Genomic DNA, 26,468 nt, shown 5'->3' on the forward strand with positions numbered 1-26,468 from the left:
CCAATTGAGTGGGACATCTGTTATAGCTGATGAACCTACCCTGACACATCATTATCACCCAAAGTCCACACTTTACATTACAGTTCACTCTTGGTGTTGGACATCCTCTGGGTTTTAACAAATGTATAATAACATGTATCCATCATTAGGGTATACAGAAGAGTTTTACTGCCCTAAAATCTTCTGTGTCTGGCTTATTCATCCTTCCCTCCTTGCTAGCCCCTGGCAACCACTAATCTTTCTATCATTCTTCCTCGTTTGGCTTTTTCCAGATATTTATGTAGTTGGACTCAAAGTATGGAGCCTTTTCAGTTTGACAGCTTTTACTTAGTCATATGCATTAAAGTTCCTCGATGAATTTCAAGGTTTCATAGCTCATTTTTTATTATTACTTTTTAAATGATAACTCTCTATTTTACTTATTTTATTTCTGTGGGGTTTTTTGTTAATCCTCACCTGAGGATATTTTTTCCATTGATTTTTAGAGAGAGTGGAAGGAAGGGAGGGATGGAGAGATAGGAAGAGAAAGAGAGAAACATCAATGTGAGAGAGACAGATCCATTAGTTGCCTCCCCTCAGCATGTGCCCCAAGTGGGGCCAGGATCAAACTTGCAACCCAGGTACATGCCCTTGACTGGGAATAGAACCTGTGACCCTTCAGTTCACAGGTCAACCCTCTAACTACTGAGTCGCACTGGCCGGGGCTCATTTCTTTTTAACACTGAATAACATCTGTACAATTTTTGAAGCTTGCTTCCTCTGGATACCTGGCTGGTAGTGTAGCCAGAGCTTGCCCCTTGGTTGAGGACACTGAAAGGAGCTTTTACCTAGACTCCCAAAGCCTCTAAGAACCACTCACACTCACCTGGACAGAGGCCAGCCTAGCCTGAAGCTCACTCAGACTTACTCTGAACAGCCCAGAGAAGCAGCTGTCCCCACCCAGATACCAGAAGGAGGGTGCTCAGCTCTTTCCTGACTCCAGCTAATTGGTACAAAAGAGAGGGTCTATTTTTTTCTCATCAGGCACAACCTCTGTTCCCCTTCCACCCAAATTAAGCTTTGAATTTTCTCAAGCTTTAAAGCCATTATTACTTTGAGCGAGGTAGTATACCAGTAAGTATGGTGACCTTACAAAAGAAAAGGGGGGAAATAAAAACAGTACTCAGTCATCCGTTTGCATTTTCTTCAACTGGAAATCCCGGCATGGGCCAATCAACTCAAATAAACATCGCACATGTTACTAACCGATTAAGTTATCTCAGCAGACACTGAGGTCAGGACAGTTTGGATCTGCCAGTTAGGAAAATACAAATCATTTTGCACTTGCTGTCGACTCCAAGCTGGGACATAGGTTAGTGGTTCTCAACTAGGCTGCATTAGAATCACCTAAAGACCTTATTAAAAGATACCAATGCTCAGAATTTTTGGCAATGAACCCCAGGCAGCTGTATTTATTTAATTTCCTTGAGTGATTCTCACGGGCAGTCAGGGTTGAAAGCCACTGCTTTACATGAAGAAAATTCAAAATGTCCCCTATTAAGTGCAGATAGCTTAGGGGTAGTGAATTAGACCTCTTCCTCTTTTTGTTTAAATTTAGTGTTGAGGAAAAGTAGCCACTGGTCTCTAGTTCAATAGATGCCACTGGCCTTGCCCAGGTGGATAGCTCTTGATGGAGTCAGCTTCAGTATCATGCCTGTCATTTTCATCTAGGAAATTGTGAGGGTTTTGTCAATTTGGGGGTCACCAACTCATCCTGGTCTGCCTGGAACTTTTCTAGTTTTAGCACTAAACATCCCACATCCCAGGAAACCTCTCAGTCCCAAGCAAGCCAGGATCGTTGGCCACTCCCTCCCTCCCTCCCTCAAAGAGGTTCCCAGTGGTGTTTAGGACATGTGCACATTCAGCACAAACCTTAGCACACACATTTCCTGGAGCCAGATATGACAGGAAATACATATACAAAACTTGCTCCTGAAGCAGAATTGCAAAGTGAGATAAATTCCATTCTTAGAAGAGTAATAGCAAAGCACCAGGCACTGAACTTAGTATTTTAAACATCTATTATCTAATTTTCACAATCTGATAGCTCTTTTTTACAGATAAAAGATTGAGGTTGGGCACTTGTGTGAGGTCACATGGTGACTGAATGGTGGAAAGAAGACTGAAACCTGGGTAGTTTGGCTCAGTCATCTATGACTTTCCCACTACTAGAATAGCCAGGTAAGGACCACGGGCCTGAGATGCAATAAAGCAGAAAGCCCTTCTGAAGATTCAGGTAGTAAATTTGCATTTCTTCCTTCTCACACTAAACAAGCTGGAAAGTTGCCAAATTTCCCTTTACTTCTCTCATATCAATTTACCCTTTTCATGTGCAAATCAAGGTTTCATTAATTTGCAGTGAAATTCATCCCATCCTCTTTTTATCTACTCAAGACAAGGATGTTTTTTAAAAAAGAGCAGTTATAAGGGGAAAGTTGGGAGACACATCTTGCAAGTGAATCTGAGATTGGAGAACATGCTAAAGAATTGTAACAGGTTTTTGTTTTGTTTTTCCCATGTCTCAAACCTCTTAAGTTTAGCTTTTAAAATCTGGCCAAAAAGCAAGACTCAGGGAAAAGTCATTTTTCCATACATAAAAATAAATGTTTTTTTTTTTAAAAATAAGTGTACTAATATTTTCACCCATTGGAGAACAAAGTGATGCTGCTTAAAAGCAGGTCAGAGCCAGTTGTCAGCTCAGAAAGGTTGTACTGCTAAAAAAGGCAGTAACTGACAGATGCAGCTAGTCCTGTGCTGTGAGCAATATAGCTCCCAATAATAAGACTGTGTAACAATAAATTTGATGGTACTCATAAGGATGATGATGATGATAATAATAATAATAATAATAATAATAATGCTTGATACAAATATGCTACAGGACCTTTAGCTAATATCCTGACTACAGCAACACCCTGTAAGCTCCCTGAGGGAAGAGCTAAGTCTCTTTTAAGTTTGCTTTAAAAAGAAGCACCTTTTTGATGTTATCCCAAAGAGTCTGTTTTCACTTCATTTCAGTGGTCTAAAAAAGAGAGAGCCTATGTCTGAAATTATGCACCACCCTATCCTGGCCTGGCTCATAGGAGGTGTGCAGTAAAGATTCGCTGAATGAATAAATGAGTGAGTGAGTGATATAATGCATCAGATTCACTCCTCACTAAAAGAGGCTAGCTGGAAGCAACATGGAATATTCCATTAGAAAAATCTTCACAGATCATCCCACTAATGAGGAAACAGGCCCAGAGAAGTTAAGCAGTCTTTGTAAGGTAGCTCAGCCATGAAGAGGAGGAATCAAGATTGGGGCAAGGTCTGTCTATTCCTGGTGCTGTGCTGTTTACATGACACCAGTCTACCAAGTCCCCTGGGCATTTTCTTGAACAGGGGCAAAAGAGTACTGTGGAGCCAGGAATATTAAGTTTGAATCCTGGCTCTGCCAATATGATCTTGCCAATGGCTTGACCTTCTTCCCTAAGACACAATGATCTCATCTGTAAAATGAGGATTAGTATGGTCCACTGTTGAGAAGTCTCAGTGAAATAATGTGCAGGAGGCCCTAACCATTGTATCTGTCACTAGAAAGTACTCAATAAATAACATGTATCAGCACTATTTCATTAATACATGTCCTGAGGCAGTCAAGCCATCCACCCCAGAGGAGGGGAAGACATTAAAATATTGTGGCTGGCTAGCCGACACACTTCTTTCACCTGAGCATTACCAGTACAGGAAGGTTAAGGGACAGTGGGACCTCCTAACTCATACATCCCATCTAGTTTCTTTGTCACCACTGCTGATGGGGACAACACAACTCTAAGACAGGACATACAGTGTAAGAAATCTCTCCAGTAGGTTTAAGGTTTTGCACCACAGGGTTGAGGACCTGTCACTCTATAGTCTTTCTATAGTGGGACCACCTAGAAACCATCAGAGAGCAGGTGGAGGAGCCTCAAAGCATGGTTTCAGGGATTGCATCTTAAATCCCAAGGGGAGGGCCCCATTATTACAAGTCCCTTGTTAGACATGGTGAGAAGAATCAGTCTGTTTGGAACTCTTCAATCTGTAGCAAAGGGCCATGCTTTCCCAGGATTCCCAGTCCCAGAATGCACTGCTAAATGTGGACACAGCCTCAGAGGCCCCGTTCTTTTGTTTCTGCTCCACACTTAGGTGTCAAACCACAGCCTCCCTTGCCACTTTTCATCAGCTTGGAGAATGAATTGAAGGGCCAATGGAACTGGAACCATGAAGACCCCATGGAAAGGATCTTAAGTGCTAAAGACATTCTTCCCACTCTAGGAGGGAGGTCTGTTTCCCAGGGTTAATAGTTTGTAGAAGGCCCAGAAGGGAGTTTCAGTTTCCGAGCTTTACAGGATGCACTTGGGGATGTCAATCACCGCACCTCTGTGCACTGCCCCAGCCTAGATAAACTGCACATGTGCACAGCCTGTTTCAACCAGCCCTGCGGAGACTCTGCTTCCCTTAGCGCTGATGTTGCTTCCCCAGGTCACATCTGCTACCCAGCCAAATTTACACCAACTGACGGGGAATAAAAAAAATGCGGTAGAACCTCAATAACCTGGGATTCACAAGCACATGGGCCTCTTTCTCTAGAGACTTGGACAGATATTGAAACAGCCACATGTAGAGTTCATGATCATTGAGATAGGGAATGGACTAAAAAATTTTCCTTTATTTTACCTTTTTAAAACATACAGTATTTAATAAAATAATTGTATAAATAAGAGACAGCTAAATGTATTCAATATTTGTTCAACGGCACTACTCTGAATCTAATGTTTTGCTAGTCTGTATATAGTCCATGTGTGAAATATAAAGAAAGAGGGGTGACCCTGAAAGTGTTATAAACTGTGTAATTATTAGGGGAAATAAAAATCCATTCACAAAACAACCAGAAAATAAGTCAATAATATAAAACATAATACAACAGAGCTGAGAATGTCTATGCTAAAGGCCACAAGAATTTAGTACATACAAAAGATCACTAAAGCTGAAACCTAGCCCACCTCTAAATATGGCTATTTACAGGTAATTGTCAGCAACCACCACATAGGAAATAATCAAGGTAATAAAACAAATTACAAATACTTAACAGTATTTGAAATTTAAAATCTGCCCATTAATGCAGTTTTCTTGAAGAAGTCTTCCTAGAAGTGTTTTGTTAGCTATTAATTTGTGATGATAATTATATGATGATTAAAAATATCAAAACTTTGTTTTAAAATTTTATATAATTCAGATTTTACTGTAATTCATAACATCCTCACCCTCTCCCAACTGGTATTTATTTGTGTGGCTTTGTTTTTATGAGTCCTCCCAAATTTGAGATATGCTAATGCCCAGATCTCCAAAAATACATTCACTCAAGAATGATAAAAATATAACTACTAATAATGCAAAGAAGAAATACCAAAATGAAAAGTTTCTGTTTCTTCCTTCCTTCTTTCTTTTCATTCATCCACCTTCCATTCATTGTTCCAGCCTTTCTTTCATTCTTCCTTTCCTTCCTTCCTTCCACCTTTCCATCCAACTTGCAAACACTCAAAGCCTGCCATATAGCAAGGAAAAGAGGTGAAGGAGAGAAACATGGCCCCCATCCTCAGAGCACTTACAATTTCTGCATGGCAAGCAGAGGGATCCAGCAAATCTTAAAAGACTAGAAAGATGCTTGCGATTTCCTATGACATGGAATACACACATACCCAATGCCTCTTGCTTTTGTGCTAGAGACTGGGAAAACAGCCAACTTCAAGAGCACCAGGCTGTACTCCAGAGTTCAGAGTGGAAAACTCGGTGTGACAATGATGGACAAGTCATATTGGTACCAGTAGACATGGATTAAATTCCAAATTTCCAGAAAAAAAGATGGATGTTTACAAAAGGCTTAGCAATACCTCAGCACATATAGTGCTCATCTAAAAAGATTATTATCATTGTGAAAAACTCAGCAGAGGAAAGTCTCTTTCAAATAATAAAAATTGTCTTACCTGATTTTACTTAGCAAATTTGTGTGGCAATTAATATTAGCTTTTAAAAAATCTATATATATAAAAACCCAGTGACTATTATGGTGGAATGACCAAAATGACCGGTTGCTATGATGTGCACTGACCACCAGGGGGCAGATGCCCAATGCAGGAGCTGCCTCCTGGTGGTCAGTGCACTCCCACAGGGGGAGTGCCACTCAGCCAGAAGCCGGGCTCACAGCTGGTGAGCGCAGTGGCGGTGCTGGGAGCCTCTCCTGCCTCAGCGGCAGCACTAAGGAGTGGCAAGCCAAGTGGTAAGGAGAGAGCAGGCGGGTGGTTAGGAGCAGGCAGGCGGGCAGTAAGGAGCAAGCAGGTGGGTGGTTAATAGCAAGGGGTCCCAGACTGCGAGAGGGCGCAGGCCGGGCTGAGGGCCCCCCACCCACACACATGAATTTCGTGCATTGGGCCTCTAGTAAATTATAAAAGTAATAGTAATACTCAAGATGGTGGGCAAGGTTGGAGTTTTACCAGGTATTCACAAAACAGTAATTATTCAGTGTTACCTGTAAAGGGACAACCTCTGGCCTATAACAATTCATACACTCCCCAAACTGTATGACTTCTTAGAAAACGGATAATGATGGGAACAAGTAGCACATCATCAACAAATGTCAAAAAACTTTAAAGATTTTGGTTTTCATCTTAAGTTTAAGTATTTAAGTACATCCCCTTTTATATATAGAACTAGCCCAGATTTCTTCAAATTCAAAACTTTAGAAAAGTAGCCAGAATGTCATTGAGATTAACAGTGTCCTTACATTGAAATCTGAGGATTTATAAAATACTAGAGGCCCAGTGCACAAATTTGTGCACGGGTGGGGTCCGAACGGCCAGTCCTGATCGGGGCCGATCAGGGCAGGCTGACCAGGGGTAGGGGATGTGGGAGGCTGGCCAGCCAGCTCCGCCTCCTGGTAGAACTCCTGGTCGAAGGGACAATTTGCATATTAGCCTTTTAGTATACAGGATTCTTCTTTCTCTCTGTAAAGCAGTTGTCCAGGGCCCTTCCCAGGAAGTGGGTGAATAGATGGCCCTAGCACAAAGGATGACTGACTTCTTAAATAACCTTGGTTCTTTGACAGAGCAATAAACACAGGTTTCCCATTGTCTAGGACCTGGACCTTTCCATGGGAGATAAACCAGAACTATGATACTATCACCAGCTCATTACATTGGAAAGCTGTGGGTGCTCAACAAGCCAGCAAGGGAAATTTTTATCCAAGATATATCCTGCTCATCTTGGACAAAAGCTTGGCATTCTTGAGCATGAGGCAGATCCATAATATCAAGCCTTCCTGGCACTAAAGTGTGCATTCCTAGCTGGTACACCGCTCCATGCCTCAGGGACACTAAAAAAGGCGTCACTCAAGAAAGTCTAGTTAAATTTTAGAAGTGCCTCCCTAGTCCCAGGTCTAAAACTTTTCCATCTCTCCACCTTCTCTGCCTTAATTATATAAATTACTTGGTTCTTAAAACCATATCCCAGGGTAAAAAGGAAGATCCTGTGATCAGCTGACTTTCACAGGATGGAAGTGAGGGTCAGAGAGGCCACATGGCTTGTCCATAAGTGGCAGGTATAGGTCGTGAATATGATCCTCAGCCTCACATTCCTAGGCCTCTAGACCTCCTGAACCACAGCTAATAGAGCATCTCAGGCACACTCTTTCTATCATGCCTAATGGAAAACAAAAATGCTGATTTTCCCCTCCTGGCTGCACATCAGAATTATAGAAGGACACTTAAAACTAGAGGCCCGATGCATGAAATTCATGCAAGAGTAGGCATTCCTTTCCCTCAGCTGTTGGCACCAGGTTCCCTCTGGCACTTGGGACCTGGGCCTCCCTCTGGCACCCAGGACCTGGGCTTTGCTGTGGCCGCCGGCAGGCACCAGGGACCCAGGCTTCTCTTGCAGCCTCAGCTTCGTCCGAAAGGACATCAGGTCTAATTAGCATATTATGCTTTTATTATTATACTAGAGGCCCGGTGCACAAAAATTTGTGCACTCGGGGGGGGGGGCGTGGGGGGGAGGGTGTACCTCAGCCCAGCCTGTGCCCTCTCGCAGTCTGGGACCCCTCGGGGGATGACCACCTGCTGGCTTAGGCCTGCTCCTCGGGGGATTGGGCCTAATCTGGCAATCAGACATCCCTCTGGCAGCCCAGCAGCCCTCAGGGGATGTCCACTTGCCAGCAGGGACCAGACCTAAGCTGCAGTCGAACATCTTTAGTGCTGCTGAGGAGGCACGAGAGGCTCCCACCACCACCGCTGTACTGGCAGCCATCAGCCTGGCTTCTGGCTGAGCAGAGCTCCTCCATGTGGGAGCACACTGACCACCAGGGAGCAGCTCCTGCATTGAGCGTCTGCGCCCTGGTGGTCAGTGTGTGTTATAGTGACCAGTCATTCCCAGTCTTTCTGCTGTTAGGGTCAGTTTTCATATTACCCTTTTACTATATAGGATAGAGGCCTGGTGCACGGGTGGGGGCCGGCTGGTTTGCCCTGAAAGGTGTCCCAGATCAGGGTGGGGGTCCCGCTTGGGTGCCTGGCCAGCCTGGATGAGGGGCTTATGGCTGTTTGCAGCTGGTCATACCCCCTTCAGGGTGGGGGTCCCCACTGGGGTGCCTGGCCATCCTGGGTGAGGGGCTGATGGCTATTTTCAGGCTGCCCGCACCCCTTTTATGGTGGGGGTCCCCACTGAGGTGCCTGGCCAGTTTGGATGAGGGGCTGAGGGCTGTTTTCAGGCTGGCCAAGCTGGCAACGGAAGCTCCCAACCTCTCCTTTTTTTCTTTTTTTTTATTCTGGGATTTATTTACCTTCTATAATTGAAACTTTGTTGCCGCTCCAGCTCCGAGGCCAGGGCCTGCTGAAAGCAGGTATCGGGTTTGTTTAGCTTCTATAATTGAAACTTTGTTGCTTTCGGAGCTTAGAGCCGGGCTGCGGCAGGCGGGGAACCTTGGCTTCCTCCATCACTGGAGCAAGCAAGCCTCCTGCTCGCTTCAGCTGTGTGGCTGCCGGCCGCCATCTTGGCTGGGTTAATTTGCATATCCTGCTGATTAGCCAATGGGAAGCGTAGCAGAGGTATGGTCAATTACCATGTTTGTCTATTATTAGATTAGACTAGTGGCTCGGTGCACAAAATTCATGCACGGGGTGGGGGGGGGTGTATCCCACAGCCCAGCCTGCACCCTCTCCAATCTGGGACCCCTCAGGGGATATCCGACTGCCGGTTTAGGCCCTATGCCTGGAGGATCAGGCCTAAACCGGCAGTCGGACATCCCACTCACAATCTGGGACCACTGGCTCCTAACCGCTCACCTGCCTGCCTGCCTGATTGCCCCTAACCACTCTGCCTGTGGCCTGATCACCCCCAACTGCCCCCACCTGCCGACCTGCTCCACCCCAACTTCCTCCCCTGCCAGCCTAATCACCCCCAACTGCCCCCCCCACTGGCATGATCGCCCCCAACTGCCCCTTTCTGCTGGCCTGCTCGCCCCCAACTGCCGCCCCCCACCAGCCTGATCACCCCCAACTGCCCACCCCGTCAGCCTGATCGCCCCCAACTGCCCACCCCGCCAGCCTGCTCATCCCCAACTACCACCCCCTGCTGGCTGCTTGCCCCCAACTGCCCCCCCTGCCGGCATGCTCAACCCCAACTGCTCCCCCCTGCCAATCTGCTCGCCTCCAACTGCCCCGCCTGCCAGCCTGCTCACCCCAGCAGCCCCCCTCTGCTGGCCTGCTCACTCCCAACTGCCCCTCCTGCCAGCCTGATGGCCCCTAAACGTCTTTGCCTCGGCCCCACTTTGTCTGGAAGGACGTCTGGAAGGTCTCCCAGTCTAATTAGCATATTACCCTTTTATTAGTATAGAAAATGCACGTTCTCAGGCTCCACCCTGCCAGGAATTTCAAGTAAGGGTAGGATAGAAAATCTGTACATTTAGCACACTTTCCAGGCAATTCTGATGCAACCAGCTCGATGCCTGTGCAGGAACTGGCATTAATAAGACCCAGCATGAGAGCAGAATGAAGCCACTCTCTCCTTCCAAAACTGAGTGGTCCAGTTCCTCAGGCCTTCTAACAGTCACTAACTGCTGAGTGCTTGGGAGATGGAATTTTTAGTCATTGCTTTCATCAGAAAGATTGATCAGCCCTAACCGGTTTGGCTCAGTGGATAGAGTGTTGGTCTGCGGACTCAAGGGTCTTGGGTTCGATTCCGGTCAAGGGCATGTACCTTGGTTGTGGGCACATGCCCAGTAGGGAGTGTGCAGGAGGAAGCTGATCGATGATGTTTCTCTCTATCCCTCTCCCTTCCTCTCTGTAAAAAATCAATAAAATATATTTTTTTTGAAAAAAAGAAAGAAAGAAAGATTGATCAGCACAGTGGAAAGCCGCATATACTGTATGCAGGAGACCTGTCTTTTAATTCAGCTGTAACTCAATTCAAGTGGAGTTCTTTCCCAGGCTATGGGGCCCTGGTTGAACCACTTAACCACTTCTTGGGCTCAGGGCTTCATCTGTCCCATCATGCTAGTGTCATCTGAACCTGAAGAATGGTGGAGGAAGCAATACTTTTAGGGCTCTTATATACAGAGAAAAATCTCTTGTGTTCCTTGAAAGGAAAATGATAAGCAAATATAACAATGAGAAACTTTAAAAACTCCCTTTTAGTCCATTCTACATGTTGCAATCAGCTTAATTGTCTGAAAGCAAAGCTTGCTGAAAAGTACAAGCAGACCGCCCCCTGCACAGACCATGGTTTCCTATTTCCAGTTGAGTCAAGTCCCAACATCTAAGCTGGGCAGGCAAAGGGCTTCAAAAACTGTCTCCACAGCACTCATATGTCCAATCCTGTTTCTTGATACTCCCTTCTTTACCCTATCCTCTACCTCAGGAAGAGGTTAGTGAACTTCAGCCCATGGGCCAAATTTGGACTTAGGCTTATTTGTGTAAGTACATTTTTACTGGAACACAGCATACTCATTTGTTTATGTATTATCTCTGGCTGCTTTTGTGCTACAGTGGCAGAGTTGAGTTAATTTTGAAAATGACCATTCATAACCTCTTAGTCTGCAAAGCCTAAATTATTCACTATCTGCCACTTTATAGAAAAAGTTTGTGGACTGACACCTGCTAGAGATCTGTCTTTTTCAGACATTTCAGAACATTACCTCATATATATACACTTTACAATGAGACTTACTATATACATAAATACCTGTGTGCATGTTTATATGTACATATTTCTCTAAGTAACATTTACTTTTACTGAATGCAATGTATTCTTTCATATATACATTTTATTGATTTCAAAGAGAAAGGGAGAGGGAGAGAGAGGTAGAAACATCAATGATGAGAGAGAATCATTGATCAGCCTCCTGCATGCCCCCTACTGGGGATCAAGCCCACAACTTGGGCATGAATCGCCCTTGACCAGAATCGAACCCGGGACTCTTCAGTGCGCAGGCTGACGCTCTATCCACTGAGCCAAACCAGCTAGGGTGAACGCAATGTATTCTGATAGTTTCTAGTTAATTAACAAAATTTTTAAGCTGTTCATGACATGATACTACTCTATGACCCCAAATGAATCTTGATTTATATTAGGAAAGCACTGCTTAGACAAAGTGAACAACTGGCTACTCACAACACATCCCCTGCTCTCCCACCACTATTCCTTTCTTGTCATTGTTCCCTCCATCTGACAAGTCCCTGTCATTTCGCCTCTGTGTGCATAAATCCTTTCCATTCTTTGAGAACTAGCCCAACCTCCATCTCTTCTATAAAATTGGCTTTCAATTTCTAGTCCTGAAGCATTTTCTCATTTTCTTATCTCCGATAGTATTTTGTCTATTACTCTATTGTAGAATTTTAAAGTTTCTGCTTTGTATAACAGTCATCTGTACATTTTTCTTGTTATGTACCCTAGAGATCTTGAGTTCCTTAAGGGCATGATCTTAAGCATTTTGTATTATATACACCATATAATACAGTGCCTTATACAATGTAAGTACTTAGTAAATGTTTATTGAAGTATGCAAATATTTATTACTAAGATATAAAATTGTTTATACATATAATATTTTATCCTTTAATTTTAGAGACTATAATTATATGGTAAATGGTAAGCACTCAATAAATGCTTATAAAGACAAAGATGAAGAGGAAAAGATAACCTGGACTTACCAGTTTCTATTCCAGTTGTTATATTTGTGTTATTTTAATAACTAGGAGGCATAATTATTATAATCTGTGATTTTTTTTGAGTCAGTCACTGGTTTAGACCCAAAAAACCTCAACAAGGAAGGAAGCTGTTCAATTTGTTAGGTCTTAGCAGGGATAAGGTATAATAGTCCTGACTATTCTAAGCAGAGCTGTCATCCACACACTCTCAGTTCAAACACTAGTACTTGATAGAGCTTGATGCATACCACTCCTCCTATACCATTAGCAGTAACTAGGGTCTAACTGATTTCGGTAACAGGATAAAATTCCTTAGGAGGAAATGTCTTCAGGAACCCAACATAGCCTGAAATGTCATTACGGCCAGTTAGAGTGGTTTTACTGCAATCTATTTAAACATGGCCAAAATTTACTTATTCTAAATAAGAATTCAAGGTTGGTTTGATATCAGCAAAGCAATCATAGTATTTTATTACATTCACAGAATAAAAGAGAAAGAACATACCCATATATATATATATATCACCCGATTCTGAAAGGGTACCTAATAAATCCAATAGCCATTTCTAATAAGACTCTAAGTAAAATGAGAAGAGGGAAAAATAGCTATGTATACATGATAAACATTTTACCAATATTAAAAGGCCATCATCAAACTAAAGAGTAAAATACTGAATCAATTTCCATTAAAATAAGGAAGTATTACAATTATTTAATATTATTTTGAAGATTATAGCTAATATAATACACTAGAATATGAAAATAAAGGGTATAAATATTAGAAAAGAAAACAAAAAATCTTTTAGTAATAGATTATCCTATATAATAAAAGGGTAATATGCAAATAAACCAAACTGGGAAACGACCAGTTGCTATGACGTGCACTGACCACCAGGGGGCAAATGCTCAACCCAAGGAGCTGCCCCCTGATGGTCAGTGCGATCCCACAGGGGGACAGCACTCAGCCAGAAGCCAGGCTCACTGCTGGCAAGCCCAGCAGCGGTGGTGGGAGCCTCTCCTGCCTCCGTGGCAGCACTAAGGATGTCTGACTGATGGCTCCCAGGCTGCAAAATAGGGCACAGGCTGCGCTGAGGGACCCCCTCCCCACCCCTGAGTGCACGATTGTTGTGCACTGGGCCTCTAGTATAATTATATTCCTTAAAAAAGTCCTAAGAAAATGTAGAGTTTCTAGAAAATAAAATGCTATAATTAATGGAATGTACTGAGGTGGTTGAAAACCAGAGAAAAGGCATATTATTCAAAAGCTTCTCTGTATATAAGCATTAAACAATTTAAAAAGGAAAATGAGGACATCAACATTGAAAGCTCTATAGGACATATGACCCAGTTTCTTCAATGAATAAATACCAGAAAGAAAAAACATGGAGGAAAAAAATGCAAATTAAAGAAGAATTAAAAAGTATCAACAAGTTATAATGTTAAGATCTTTTGGATTCTAACTGGGGGAAAAATAAGTTGTGGGGTGTGGAGAATAGGAGAAATTATTAATAAATTATTTTTGCAGTTCCACTTCTGCGTTTCTGTTTAGGATATGAAAATCTGCAAGAGAATGCTACTCCCAGCAATACTAAAGGCCAGGAAACCTACAAAATCATAACTTTTCTTGCACTCATTAGAGATCCTAAATCAAAAGGCAATAAAGTAAAGTGAATTGCAGAGTGACAAGCCCCTCTGAGGAGAGACAAGACAGAAAACAGTCTCACTTTTGGCAGAGCACAGGAGAAAGAGGACGCTTCCATATAAGTGAATAATCAGAAGTCCCTGGCTGCTCACAAGAAGGACGGGAAACAAAGAGGTAGACTTGCTGGTACTGGTATGCAGGAGATGATCAGCTGCTGCTGAGGACAAGCATGGAGCCCTTCCAGTTCCCCACCCTTCTTTCACAAGAAAAAAACCTTAAACTCCTGAATGTACAAGCTGTAAACCTTCTTATAAAGGGCCCAGGCAAAGGTCCATTGCTACTGGAATAGGATTGAAGTAAAACCCTCTGCCCTGGAGAAAGGGTAGGAAACCTTCTTGAGCCTCAAATTCCACATTAATACTAAGCAGAGCTCTGCTGCCACTGAAGAATGGTCAAGCATCTAGTGACAGAAGTCTTTTTTTAAATCACAGTAACTGCTGGAAGCTTGAAATGAAATAGAAACACTGAAAAATCTCCTCTGGCACTCTCTTTCCTTTGAGCACATAGCAAAAATTATCCCACTTCTGGAAGAAATTAAAGCCTATGGTACAATAAAAATTATAACAGAAATAATAAACCCAAAATCCAGCTCAACTCCTGACTAGATTAACTTAACTTTAAATAATAATGACCTAACAGAAGAATTGGTATGCCCATTAATGTGTATAAATATTATTTGCCTGAGTCCTACTGTTGAGATATAGATATAGATATAGATATAGATATAGATATAGATATAGATATAGATATACTGTCCAGCATTCAATTAAAAATTGAATAAAAAGCAAGAAAGAGTAAACCACTGCTTTATTAGGAGTTAAAGCAATCAAGAAAACCAGACACTAGGATCAACTAGATATTAGAACTATCAGACAGGGAGTTTAAAATAACTATGTTTAATATGTTAAATGATCTAATGAAAAAGATAGATATCACATACAAACATATATAAACAACATATATAAAAAGGATTTTTTCAGAGAGATTAAAATTATTTTTAAAAAGTCAAAAAGAAATGCTATTAAAAAAGACACAATATCAGAAATGAAGAATTCCTTCAGTAGGCTAATCAGTAGATTGGCCACAGCTAAGGAAAGAATCAGTAACTTAAAGATATGCCAATAGAGATTATCTAAATTAAAACACAAAAGGAAAAAAAGTAAACAAAACCAAACAGTGGATGTAAGAGCTCTGAAACAACATATGGTCACAATTCATCTAACATAAGTGCAATTAAAGTCCCAGGAGGAAAAGAGGAAGAGAATTGGGGGAAAATATGTGAAAAGAAAATGGCTGAGAATTTTCTGAAATTAATGCAAGACAACAAACAAGAATCCCAGAGATTCCCCAAGCAAGGTTTTAAAAAAGTACACATACCTAGAAATATTATAATTATACTGTTGAAAAGAAAAGATAAAAAGAACCTGGCTGGTAAGGCTCAGTGGTTGAGCATTGATCTATGTATGAATCAGGAGGTCATGGTTCCATTCATGGTCAGGGCACATGCCTGGGTTGCGAGCTCAATCCCCAGTAGGGGGGCATGCTAAAAGCAACCAATCAATGGTTCTCTCCCATCATTGATGTTTCTATCTTTGTCCCTTTCCCTTCCTCTCTCTGAAATCAACAAAAAACAACAACAACAAAACACATATTAAAAGATAAAAATAAAATACTGAAGACCCAGAGATGGGGGGAATTTCAATAGAGAGAAACAGAAATGAGAATTAGAGCTCACTTCTTGGAAACTAAACAAGCCAGAAGACAATGAAGTAACATCTTTAAAATACTGAAAGAAGAAATTATTATTTTTTTGTTAATCCTCACCTGAGGATATTTTGTCCAATGATTTTTAGAGAGAGTGGAAAGAAAGGGGAGAGACAGTGAGAGAGAAACATCGGTAGAAGAGACACATCGATTGGTTGCCTCCCACATGCACCAGGACCATGGCCAGGGATTGAGCCTGCAACCAAGGTCCGTGCCCTTGACCGGAATCAAACCTGTGACCCTTCAGTCCACAGGCCAATACTCTAACCACTGAGCCAAGCCAGCTAGGGCAAAAAATTACTTTTTAACCTTTTTAGGGGTGATAATGATACTGTGTTTATATACTTTTTTTCTCAATAGCCATTATATTTAAAGAATCACTAGGGATTGCTTCACAATAATCAGGAAGGAGGGCTCCCTAGGTGGATAAGGGTAGAGATAAAGCAAGATTGACCATGAGTTGACAATGGTTGAAACTAATGAACATATGGAAATTCAATATGCTATTCTCTCTACTCATGAATTTTTTAAAATTCAGTAAATTTTTTAAAGAAATGGAAGTTTATTTTTTTAGAAAAAGAAGAAATAGGTAGATGAGGTAAGTGTATCATAACACACATTCCACTAGGTGTTTCCTTCCTTCCTTCCTTCCTTCCTTCCTTCCTTCCTTCCTTCCTTCCTTCCTTCCTTTCTTATTTACCTATTTGCCTCTAACTCTGCCTCTAGCCTTTGATTCATAGTGGGCTCACAGGTTTCCAAAATGGGGTCACAGAGTGCTACAGCCACCTCTTCTAGAAACACCAACCCAACAAAGCCTACCAGTGCCAAAGCTCTCTTCTCCACACAGAGAGCACCGTCCCGAGTCCATCAGGTTTGAGAAGAATCTCCATCCAGCTGGGGTCTCATATACAGGGACCTTCATTGACTTGGCCACTCTGAAAAACGAAATCCAGGGCAACAGTCAATTCATATATCCCCTTTCTTTTCTTCTCTCAGCACAAAAGTATGTCTTTAGGCTCTATTAATCCCACACTTAGATTTCAAAACATCCTGAACAATATTGACAGTTTTTAGGATGTCAAGCCATAAGGTAGAGAATGATAAAAAAGCCTACTCCAGTGGTTCTCAAGTTTTCTTTCCCAATAATGTAGAACATATTAATATAGGGAATAGTCTCACATTTATGTTTCCCGTCTATGAATCTTCCTTTATCTTTGTGGTGAGATCTGATTTGGGGAATCTCAGAATCTAAATTAAGATGGTATTTGGGTATAGACACTTTTAAATATTATTTGATAGTATCTACTAAAAATGAATATATACACATATCCTATTGGCCAGAAATTCAACTCCTAGAAATTACTAATGACATGTAATGGACACTGTGGTGCACTGCTCAGCTTCAGCCTAAACATACACACATACCCACATTTTAACATTTTTAGGATTAGAACACTCATTCTACCAACTGCTAAGAATATTGATGGATGACAGCTCACAAATGTGGCCCCACTCTCTGGGAAAGAAAGATATCTCACTCAAAACCATGCTCACTCCCCTTGGATCAGTCCACATCCAATAACTGGTGAATGAGGGATATGTAAAGGTCCAGCCTCCTTGCCTTTAATGGGCACAACTCTATAGGGCCATTTCAGCTCCAGAGTTCCCTATAGGTTGACTGAGGCCTTTGTTGCAAGTGCATCACAGTCCAACTTCTCTCTCTGTCCAGTCCTTTCTTACTCCCCCATTGGTGGTGATCTCAAGGGCAACTTTGATCTTGATGGCAGAAAGAAATAAACTTCCTATAAGCAAATCTCAGAGCTGCTTACACAGGATGTGACATTACTCAACAGAATCTTGTGTACACAAGATTTTACAAAAATTATCATAGAATCTCAATTCATAATAACTGAAACAATCCAAATGTCCATCAAAGTAGAATGGATAATTTACAATTATAACACAATACCATAAATCCCACTGAATGAACTATTCATATATGCAACAACTTAAATAAATCTAACAAACATAATATTGAGTAAAAGAAACCAATAACAGCCCAGTTAGTGTGGCTCAGTGGTTGAGTGTCAGCCTATGAACCAGGGGGTACGGTTCGATTCCCAGTCAGGGCACATGCCCAGGTTTTGAGCTCAATTCTTAGTAGGGGCGTGCAGGAAACAGCCAATCAATGATTCTCTCTCATCATTGATGTTTCTATCTCTCTCTCCTTCTCCCTTCCTCTCTGAAATCAATAAAAATACATTTTAAAAAAGAAACCAATAACAAACAAATATATATTGCATTGTCTCATTTAGATAAAATTCAAAAACAGCTAAAACTAATCAATGCTATAAAAATTCAGGCTCAGAAGATCAAAGAGGTCAAAGGTTTTATTCAGGTCTCACAGAGGTAAAAAAGCAAAGCTAGAATTTGGACCTAAGTCTGCTTAGTCTCTGCTCATGTTCTATTACCCTACATCATGCTGTCTCCCCAAATGTTTTAGTGCTTCAAGAGGTACATAGATCTCAAAGTATGCTGGGGAATGAACTGGTACCCAGACATTGGCCTGAGGAACTTTACCTTTTCCATATGCAAGCACCCTAAAGAAAAAGACACCAAATGCCTGTCACTAGCAACGTGTAGTTATTTGAAGGCCATAAGTGTAGAAGATGGCCATGCAGAGGGACCAGCAAAGGTATCTTAGTGAAAGAGGAAGGAAGATGCACATAGGACAAAGAACACAATGTAATGATGATTTCTTTAAGTGTGGTTCTGGCCACCTAGAAGAAAAAAAATATCTAGAAACTCTTTTTTTTTTTTTTAAATATATTTTATTGATTTTTTTACAGAGAGGAAGGGAGAGGGACAGAGAGTTAGAAACATCGATGAGTGAGAAGCATCGATCAGCTGCCTCCTGAACACCCCCCACTGGGGATGTGCCCGCAACCAAGGTACATGCCCCCAATCAGAATCGAACCCGGGACCCTTCAGTCCGAAGGCCGACGCTCTATCCAGTGAGCCAAACTGGCCAGGGCATATCTAGAAACTCTTGACACAGGTTAATAAACACCTTCCTTTCTGTAAAATCCAAATATAATTAATGTGTTCAGGATCTTGAAAAAATATGGGCTAAGTCTCTTTAAAGTTTGCTTTAAAAAGAAGCACCTTTTTGATGTTACCTCAGAGTCAGTTTTCACTTTATTTAGTGGTCTAAAAAAGATAGACAAGTATGCTTATAAATTGGTAGGAACAATGAAACAAATCCTCCCTAAATTGTAGATCGAAGGTAAATTTTCAAAGCCATTAGTATCATGCTCTGAAGCTCAAGGAAGAAAGAATAATTCACACAGAAGCTTTCCAGGGGCAGCACCTAGTTAAAGCCTGGGACAAAATTAATTTAGCACATCTGAATGCATATGATTACTAAATAGAGAATGGGGCAGAGGTGAGAGTAGAGGGTGTGGGGATGTGTATTATTTGGCCAAAACATTCGTGGAGTTTCAAAGCCAAGTTGGCAGATCTAAAGGGAGGGAAAAGGATTTCCCCAGCTCCCACCCTTCCCAATAAATCACTGTCAGGAGGTCATCAGGCTGAAAGATGAGGTTGGAATTTAAAGGACCGGATATGTTTATAACTATGAGCCACAGTTGGAGTTATGCAAGCTAAGATAACAACGTGGGCAGTTAAATTTCAGGATCTTGAGCGTGAGCCGATAGTGTCCTAGAGTTAGAAAGGAATTCCTCTCCCTCCTCCTTCTGCTGAACTTGGGATTCATCCCAAACAGCATTCAGTAGGTGCCATTCCCTAGACTGGTTTTTGGCAGGAAGCCCCTAGAGAGTCTCTGAAACCCTGTGGTGCAAAAGCTCAAAATAAAGCTGCTCATGCTGAGGGTCCGCACCCCGCTCCTTGACTCCTTCCACCAAGTTATGGAGGCAAACATAAGAACTCACTTTCTAGGAATGGCCAGAGTATGAAGGAAAAGAAAGAAAATGAATTTGGGCCACAGTTCTCCTGCAAGTGGGAGTGAGCCCTAGTAGGAAAAAAAAAGCAGATATAAGCTCCTCGGTATGGATTTAAAAACTTCAAAAAATATGGCTTCAGGTTGGAAATAGCCTTAAGCCTATCTTTCTAGCAGTTTCTCCCATGATACTCCCTACATGCTTCTGAAAAACTGGATTATCTTTTGTTTTTCAAATATGCTCTTGCATTTTTTTCTGTTTAGGTTTGAGACCTTCATGCTTTTCATTTTACCTAGGTTAATCCTCCTTTCCAATCTCTGTCAAAAGGTTTCACATGGCATCAAGACCTATCTTAAGTGCCCTGCCATCACGAAGCCTGTAGCAAATCCTTTTCCTAGACACACAGCTGGACTACACTTCCTGGCCTCCCTCACAGTTAGCAGTGGCCACGTAGTGGATGGAGTTCTAGCCGATGGAACCCAAGTGGAAATGACATACACCCTTTTCCATCCTCCATGCTCTTTCTCCTTCTACCAGCTTAATGTGGACAAGCCCAGCAATCCCAGAAACTACATGTTGAGGATGGTGGACCCACAAGATGGAAGAATCTGAATCTCTGAATTAATATTTTGAGCAGAATGAATTACCAATCAAAAACATCTGTTTTTAACTTTTGATGACTAACTTTTTAACTTTTGCTATGTTTGATCCATTATATATATGGGGATAAGTTTTGTAAAAGAAACTCCATTACCTTAACTAATATAACCCTTGTCTTATTGCCACAATCAATCCAAAGTAACCCCTTCCTGGTCAGCCCAGGGCAGCCTGTGCATTTAGGCTAGGTAGCAGGAGGACTTCCCACTGGAAGGTGGGTAAGCCCATGAAGGACTATCTTTGAGAGGACACCTGCATAGCCCTCGGCATGGTACCTGCAACATGGCTGGTGTCCCCATGGGACACAGCTTTTCCCAGAAGAGGCTCTTTTTAGGCTTGGCCATATTCTCTCTCTCAGAGGCTTGGGGACCACCAATGGACAGCAACAGGTGATTTCATTGATATTAAAAAGCATAAATTAGCAAAAAACAAAACAAAACAAACCACAACACACAAAAACTAACCCTTCCTGCCAGTGAGCTTCCTCTAACTTGGTATGGGTCAGAAATTATTTGAGTCAGGGACTACTGCATCTTATATACCTTTATAGTTATTAAATATCTAGGATAATATAGCACCGGTCAGACCTGCCCTCAAAAAATTCTGTATGATTTCATTTGACTAATATCTATTATTTAAGTTGTGCTGTTGGATATCAGGAGGGTATGTATCTCTATTTTATACTTGTAGTTTCCTAAATATATAATCCATTTCTGCATGTTGTACTTAAATTAGTCATTGTAAGAAAAGAGAATTTCTCCAGGTAGTGGGGCTATCAAGATGACAAAGGCATTCTTTGAAACAGGAGCTTAAAGAATTAAGGTGTGACCAAATGAGAATCAAAGGATTGAGGATAAAGGTTTCTTTAGCTTGTGAAAGAATAGCAAATAAATAATGACTGATTATATCAAGTGCAGGAGCATACCCAGCTGCTCTTGGAATCCTACTTCAAGCTTATTGTATTGTAGTAGATTTAAAGAGGACAAGATCCAGGTCCCTCTTCCTTTGATTTATCTTCAAATGTCCACTTTCTTGAGAGCCAAGCAGGGTTCATGGTTTTATTGCCTACACACTGAACTCTCAGCCCCTTTTTGAAAATCCCCAACTACACAGACAAGGAGAAGATATTTGTATCACATATATTCAACACAAGACTTCACATGCAACTTAAATTAAAAATGCTCCTAGCCCAGCTTGTGTGGCTCAGGGATTGAGCATCAACCTATGAACCAAGAGGTCACAGGAGGCAGCCAATCAATGATTCTCTCTCATCATTGCTGTTTCTATCTCTCTCTCCCTCTCCTTTCCTCTTTGAAATAAAAACATATATTAAAAATACTCCTATAATTCAATAAAAGGGCAGATAACCTTTAAATGGGGCAAAAGTCTTGAACAGGCATCTTAAAAAAGAGAATATTCCAGGGAGCAATTTGCATATGAAAAGATGCTCACCCTCATTAGAGACTGGGAAACTGCAAATTAAAACCTCAATGAGATATCACCCACAAGACTAGTTGAAAAGAGTGGTATTGCCAAGTTCTGGTGAAAATTGTAACTCTCATGTATTGCTAAAGGAATGCTAATTAATACTGATTATGGTATTATGTGATGTATTTACAAAAATAAATAGCACAGAACAGAGAAAATTAACAAACTGCTACTACATAGAAAAATATTAATGAATCTCACAAACATAACATTGAGTGAAAGAAGTTAGACATAGAAGAATATTTGTATATTTCCATTTATACTTCAAAAATAGACAAAACTAACCATTGGTTTAGGTATTGTTTTAGATCTGACACCATAAGTACAGGCAACAAAAGCAAAATTAAACAAATGGAACTATATAAACTAAAAATTACTGCACAGCGAAAGACACAACCAACAAAATGAAGAGTCAGCCTATACAATGGGAGATTATATTTGCAAACACTATAGCCAACTAGAGGTTCGGTGCATGAACTCGGGTGGGGTCCAGCTGGGTGCGTGGGTGGGGTCTGGCCGGCCCACCCCAATGGGGGCCCATCCGGCCAGGCTGGTGCCCCACCCCCAATCAGGGTGTTGGGGCCAATCAGGGGTGGGGCCAGCCGGAGGGGGGGGGGCCGTGGCAGTTGGACAGCTGGCCCCCAATCAGGGTGTTGGGGGCCGATCAGGAGCCGGGCCGGCATGGGGGGAAAAGGGGGTTGATCAGGGCCTGGATTAGGCTGGTTGGCTGCCACAGTGTGCATCATAGCCACCAGTCATTCTGGTCATTCTGGTTGTTCTGCAATTCCAGTCCCTGGGTTTTTCTATATACAGATAAGTGATTAAAATCCAAAACATATAAGGAATTCTTACAATAACAAGAAAACAATCCAATAAAAAATGGGCAAAGAATCTGCATAGACATTTTTCCAAAAAAAAAACAAAAACATTAAAATGACCAACAGATATATGAAACTTGCTCAACATCACTTATCATCAGGGAAATGCATATCAAAACCACAATGAGATATCACCTTACACCTGTTAAATGGCTATCATCAAAAAGACAAAAGATAAGAGCTGGTGAGAATGTGGAAAAAGGGAACCTTTGTGCACTATTGGTGAGAACATAAATTAGTACAGCCATTATGGAAAACAGTATGGAGTTTCCCAAAAAATTTTTAAAAAGAACTACAATAGCTCAACCAGTGTAGCTAAGTGGTTGAGCATCAACCCATGAACCAAGAGGTCACAGGTTTGATTCCAGATCAGGGCACATGTCTGGGTTTCGGGCTTGATCCCCAGTAGGAGACGTGCAGGATGCTCAACCACTGAGCTATACTGGCCAGGCAAAAATGTTAAATTTAAACCTTTTCAGTCTAAAATTTGACAGTAGAGTATTGGCAGTCTACCCCCATGGGTAAACTAAAGTAAGACTTGGGGTGAGGGGGAGGATTAAGAAGAATGAGCAGAGTATTCCACATTTTAGGTCTAAATACATTTAAGGAAAAGACTGATGAATTTAACCACATTAAAATTTGTAAAAATGTCTATTTATCAAAACCCCCCAAAATGGAGGTAACCCATAGATTGAAGTAAGATATTTGCAATGCAGAAAACTGAAGGATTAGTCGCCATCCTAGATAAAGTCCTGTAAGCCAGGATAAAAAACTCAAATAACCCACACGATTCACGGAAGAGAAAGATTAACTGGCTAATATAGAAATATATAGTAATCAGGGAATAGATAACGTCACACCTGTCACATAAAAAAGAAAAACTCTAATAATTCCACATAGTGGTGGGAAATCAGAAACCCAAAGATTGATGGCAGTTTGTAAATGAGTACACTCACTTTATAGGGAAATTTGAGAATTCCTAGTAGAGTTGACCAGGCCCAATGACCCAGCAAGGCCCTCTCTCAGGTATCTGTCCCAGAGAAACTGGTACATGTGCACAAGGAGTTGTGATTCATGGATGTCTATTACAGGACTATTTTCGAGAGAGAAAAAGAGTAGAACCAGAAGTAACCTGTTTTTCAGTAGGGGAATAGACAAGCTGTGGTTTATTTATACAGTGGCAAATAAACAACCACGGTTCAAGGGCTCCAAAGTATAGAAGCCAAAAGAGCCACAAAGAAGAAATTAAGTTTGTACTTCTGTCTTGCAAGATTATCGTAGACCCCAGCTATTCCAATCACAGTTTCTCCCTCACTAGTTCAACTTGAAAACCCAATGGGATATGACTCCTCCTCTATAATAACAGGTGTCAGACATTTGCAACTCTGAAGAATTAATAGGACTAAATGACCAAAATGACGAGATGCAACAGCATTTGGTTCAGAGAACCAGCCAGAAGCTGCTGATGCCACCAGAGCCACAGTGGAGCTTGGAAGCTCTACCCTGTCCCATAGCTATGCCTCTGAAGGCAGAAGGCAAGTCCATGCACACTAGCTGTAATTAATTAGCCTGGGTAATGCCTAAGATTCTTTTTTTAATATGTTTTTATTAAATTTTAGAGAGAGAGGAAAGGAGAGAGGGAGAGAAATAGAAACATTGATGAAAGAGAAACATCAATTGCCTCCTACATGCCCCTACTGGGAATCAAGCTCAAAACCCCGGCACATGCCCTGACCGGGAATCAAATCAGGGGCCTCTTGGTGCATGGGTCAAGGGTCGACGCTCAACTGCCAAGCCACACCAGTTGTCCAAACCAAACTGAAATCTGAAGGAAGGTGAGCCAGTTGATATAGTCCATAGAGGTCAGCCTGCAGGACGGAGAACAGGAAGTGGAGGGAAAGAGGGTCTTGGGAGCAAATGGAAGATACACAGCACACTCTTCATCAGACTGGTTCCTGACTTGTCATGTTAATCTGCTCCTCCCTTCTTTGTGCTGCCACTACAAACCCTGCCTGTCACACACTCAGTGCAGGATACTGCATTAGACGCTGGGACACCTGACTCTCTCTACTAGTAATCTGTGTGCCTCTGGAAGGCAAGGGCTCTGCCTGGCACCGAGTTAAGTGCTTAGAGATATTGGTTAATTCTATGCAAGCATCACAGACTCCTCCTACATGGGTAATTTAGATTCCAGAATGCGGTCCTTCAAGTACATGTGGGAGCAAGTACATGAGACCATTAAAAGCTTAGGATAAAGTTAAGCTATGGTGGATGAATTTCCAAATGGAATTATACCAAGGATTGGCTGAAAAGATTGATAACCTTACTTCTAATTAAGGGTACGTCAGTTTACCAAGTGCAAGGCTTTAAGTTTATTGAGAAAAAGTTGCACATTATATTAAAACTGACCTCTTTATCTTTGTGGAATTCCTCACAACTAAATGCTCATTTCACTGTAAAACTTAAAGGAGAGGGTAGAGAAATACTGCTCATATTTATAAGGTGCACCTCACAGGGCTGAGGTGTCACTTAGCACATGGGAAACACTGGTTAAGATTAACTGAGAAATATATTCTGCATATGATTATGGGAGGGGTGGACTTCAAAGGAATTTACTCCCTTTGGACACCGTTGAAGAGCAAGGGAGAAGGAATGGCTCAAATACTCTTATATCATATCAGGATTCTCAGCAAGATGCCTTTCCCAGAGAGGCTTAAGAGAAGCTAGAAGGGCATCCCAGGGAAGCAAAAATACCCCCTCCAAGTCCTGGATGGCAAAAAGTTCTGAGTGCAGCAGAGGGGAGCCCAGCCTCAGGGTCCGCTCCTAGATTGGCCTCCCAAGGACATCCAGGGGCATGACCAGTGGCTGTGGTTAACAGCAGGGCTCTTGGGTATCTGAATCAGGCTCTTTTCCCCTGAGGAGTCTGGTCCTGGGGTTCAGGCCCCAGGGAGGCAGTAAGGGCAGAGGAAGGAAGTGGGAAAAGCAGCTGTTTGCATTCAGGGTGACCCGAGCAGCCCAGCCCCAGCTGAGACAGACTCTCTCAGGGGGCCTAGCCTTCTCTGGGGGACGGGAACCAAAATAGGTTGGTGAGAACACAGTTTCTGAAATTAATTGGAGAAGCAGAGACTCTCCAGGGAATTAAGTCCACTTGACTGCCCTGTTCCCTTCTCAGAGATTGCAAAGTGAGGGAACAGTATCTGTGTGGATCCATTCCACGCAGAGGCCACTGCTGGGCCTAAGTGGGAGCTTAGCAAAAACCTCGTTGCGGAGAGGACATGATGGCTTCTGGGCCCTGAGAACCACTCAGGGCCCAGGGGCACAGCCTGGAGAGGAATAATTCTCTTTAGATGAAGATCCCATGTTCTATAGTGAAAGGATGACACCAAGGAGCCTAAGTGCACCACTCCTTGTCAGCCCAAGGCAGCAGTCCAGGGAATTTTTTGTGCAAAAGGTACACCCGCCCTCTTCAGGACCCAATGCAGCTACCAAACGGTGTGGAAGCACACGACTTTCCTTAGAAAAGAGCACTTTAATGCCATCTACTGAAACACTATCATAATAAATATTTCAGGGTAGATGTCTTCAATGTGAACATTGCCCCCTTGAAACGTGGTGCCCTCCCTTACATAGTGTGCATCCTGTGTAAAGATGCACTGACTCTACCTGCCTCACCTGAATTCAGGCAGAGCAGAAGCTGCCACCTCCTTATGCATATTCCTGATGTAGCAGGGGGTACCACACTCTTCCAGTGGTCACATGACTGAAGGTGGAC

At 42.1% G+C, this 26,468-nt stretch overlaps 1 protein-coding gene across 1 annotated transcript in view; it reads right to left on the reverse strand.

The window, feature by feature from the left end:
* The window catches only part of PGM5 (phosphoglucomutase 5), a 164,480-nt gene that overhangs the window by 53,228 nt on the left and 84,784 nt on the right, over positions 1–26,468 (reverse strand). Inside the window, exon 7 of the mRNA XM_036330916.1 lies at positions 16,534–16,649. Coding sequence (XP_036186809.1) covers positions 16,534–16,649 — 116 coding nt within the window. The remainder of the gene's footprint in view (positions 1–16,533; positions 16,650–26,468) is intronic.

This window comes from Myotis myotis, unplaced genomic scaffold (genome assembly GCF_014108235.1).
Source record: "Myotis myotis isolate mMyoMyo1 unplaced genomic scaffold, mMyoMyo1.p scaffold_m19_p_12, whole genome shotgun sequence".
Classification (NCBI taxonomy): Eukaryota; Metazoa; Chordata; class Mammalia; order Chiroptera; family Vespertilionidae; genus Myotis; species Myotis myotis.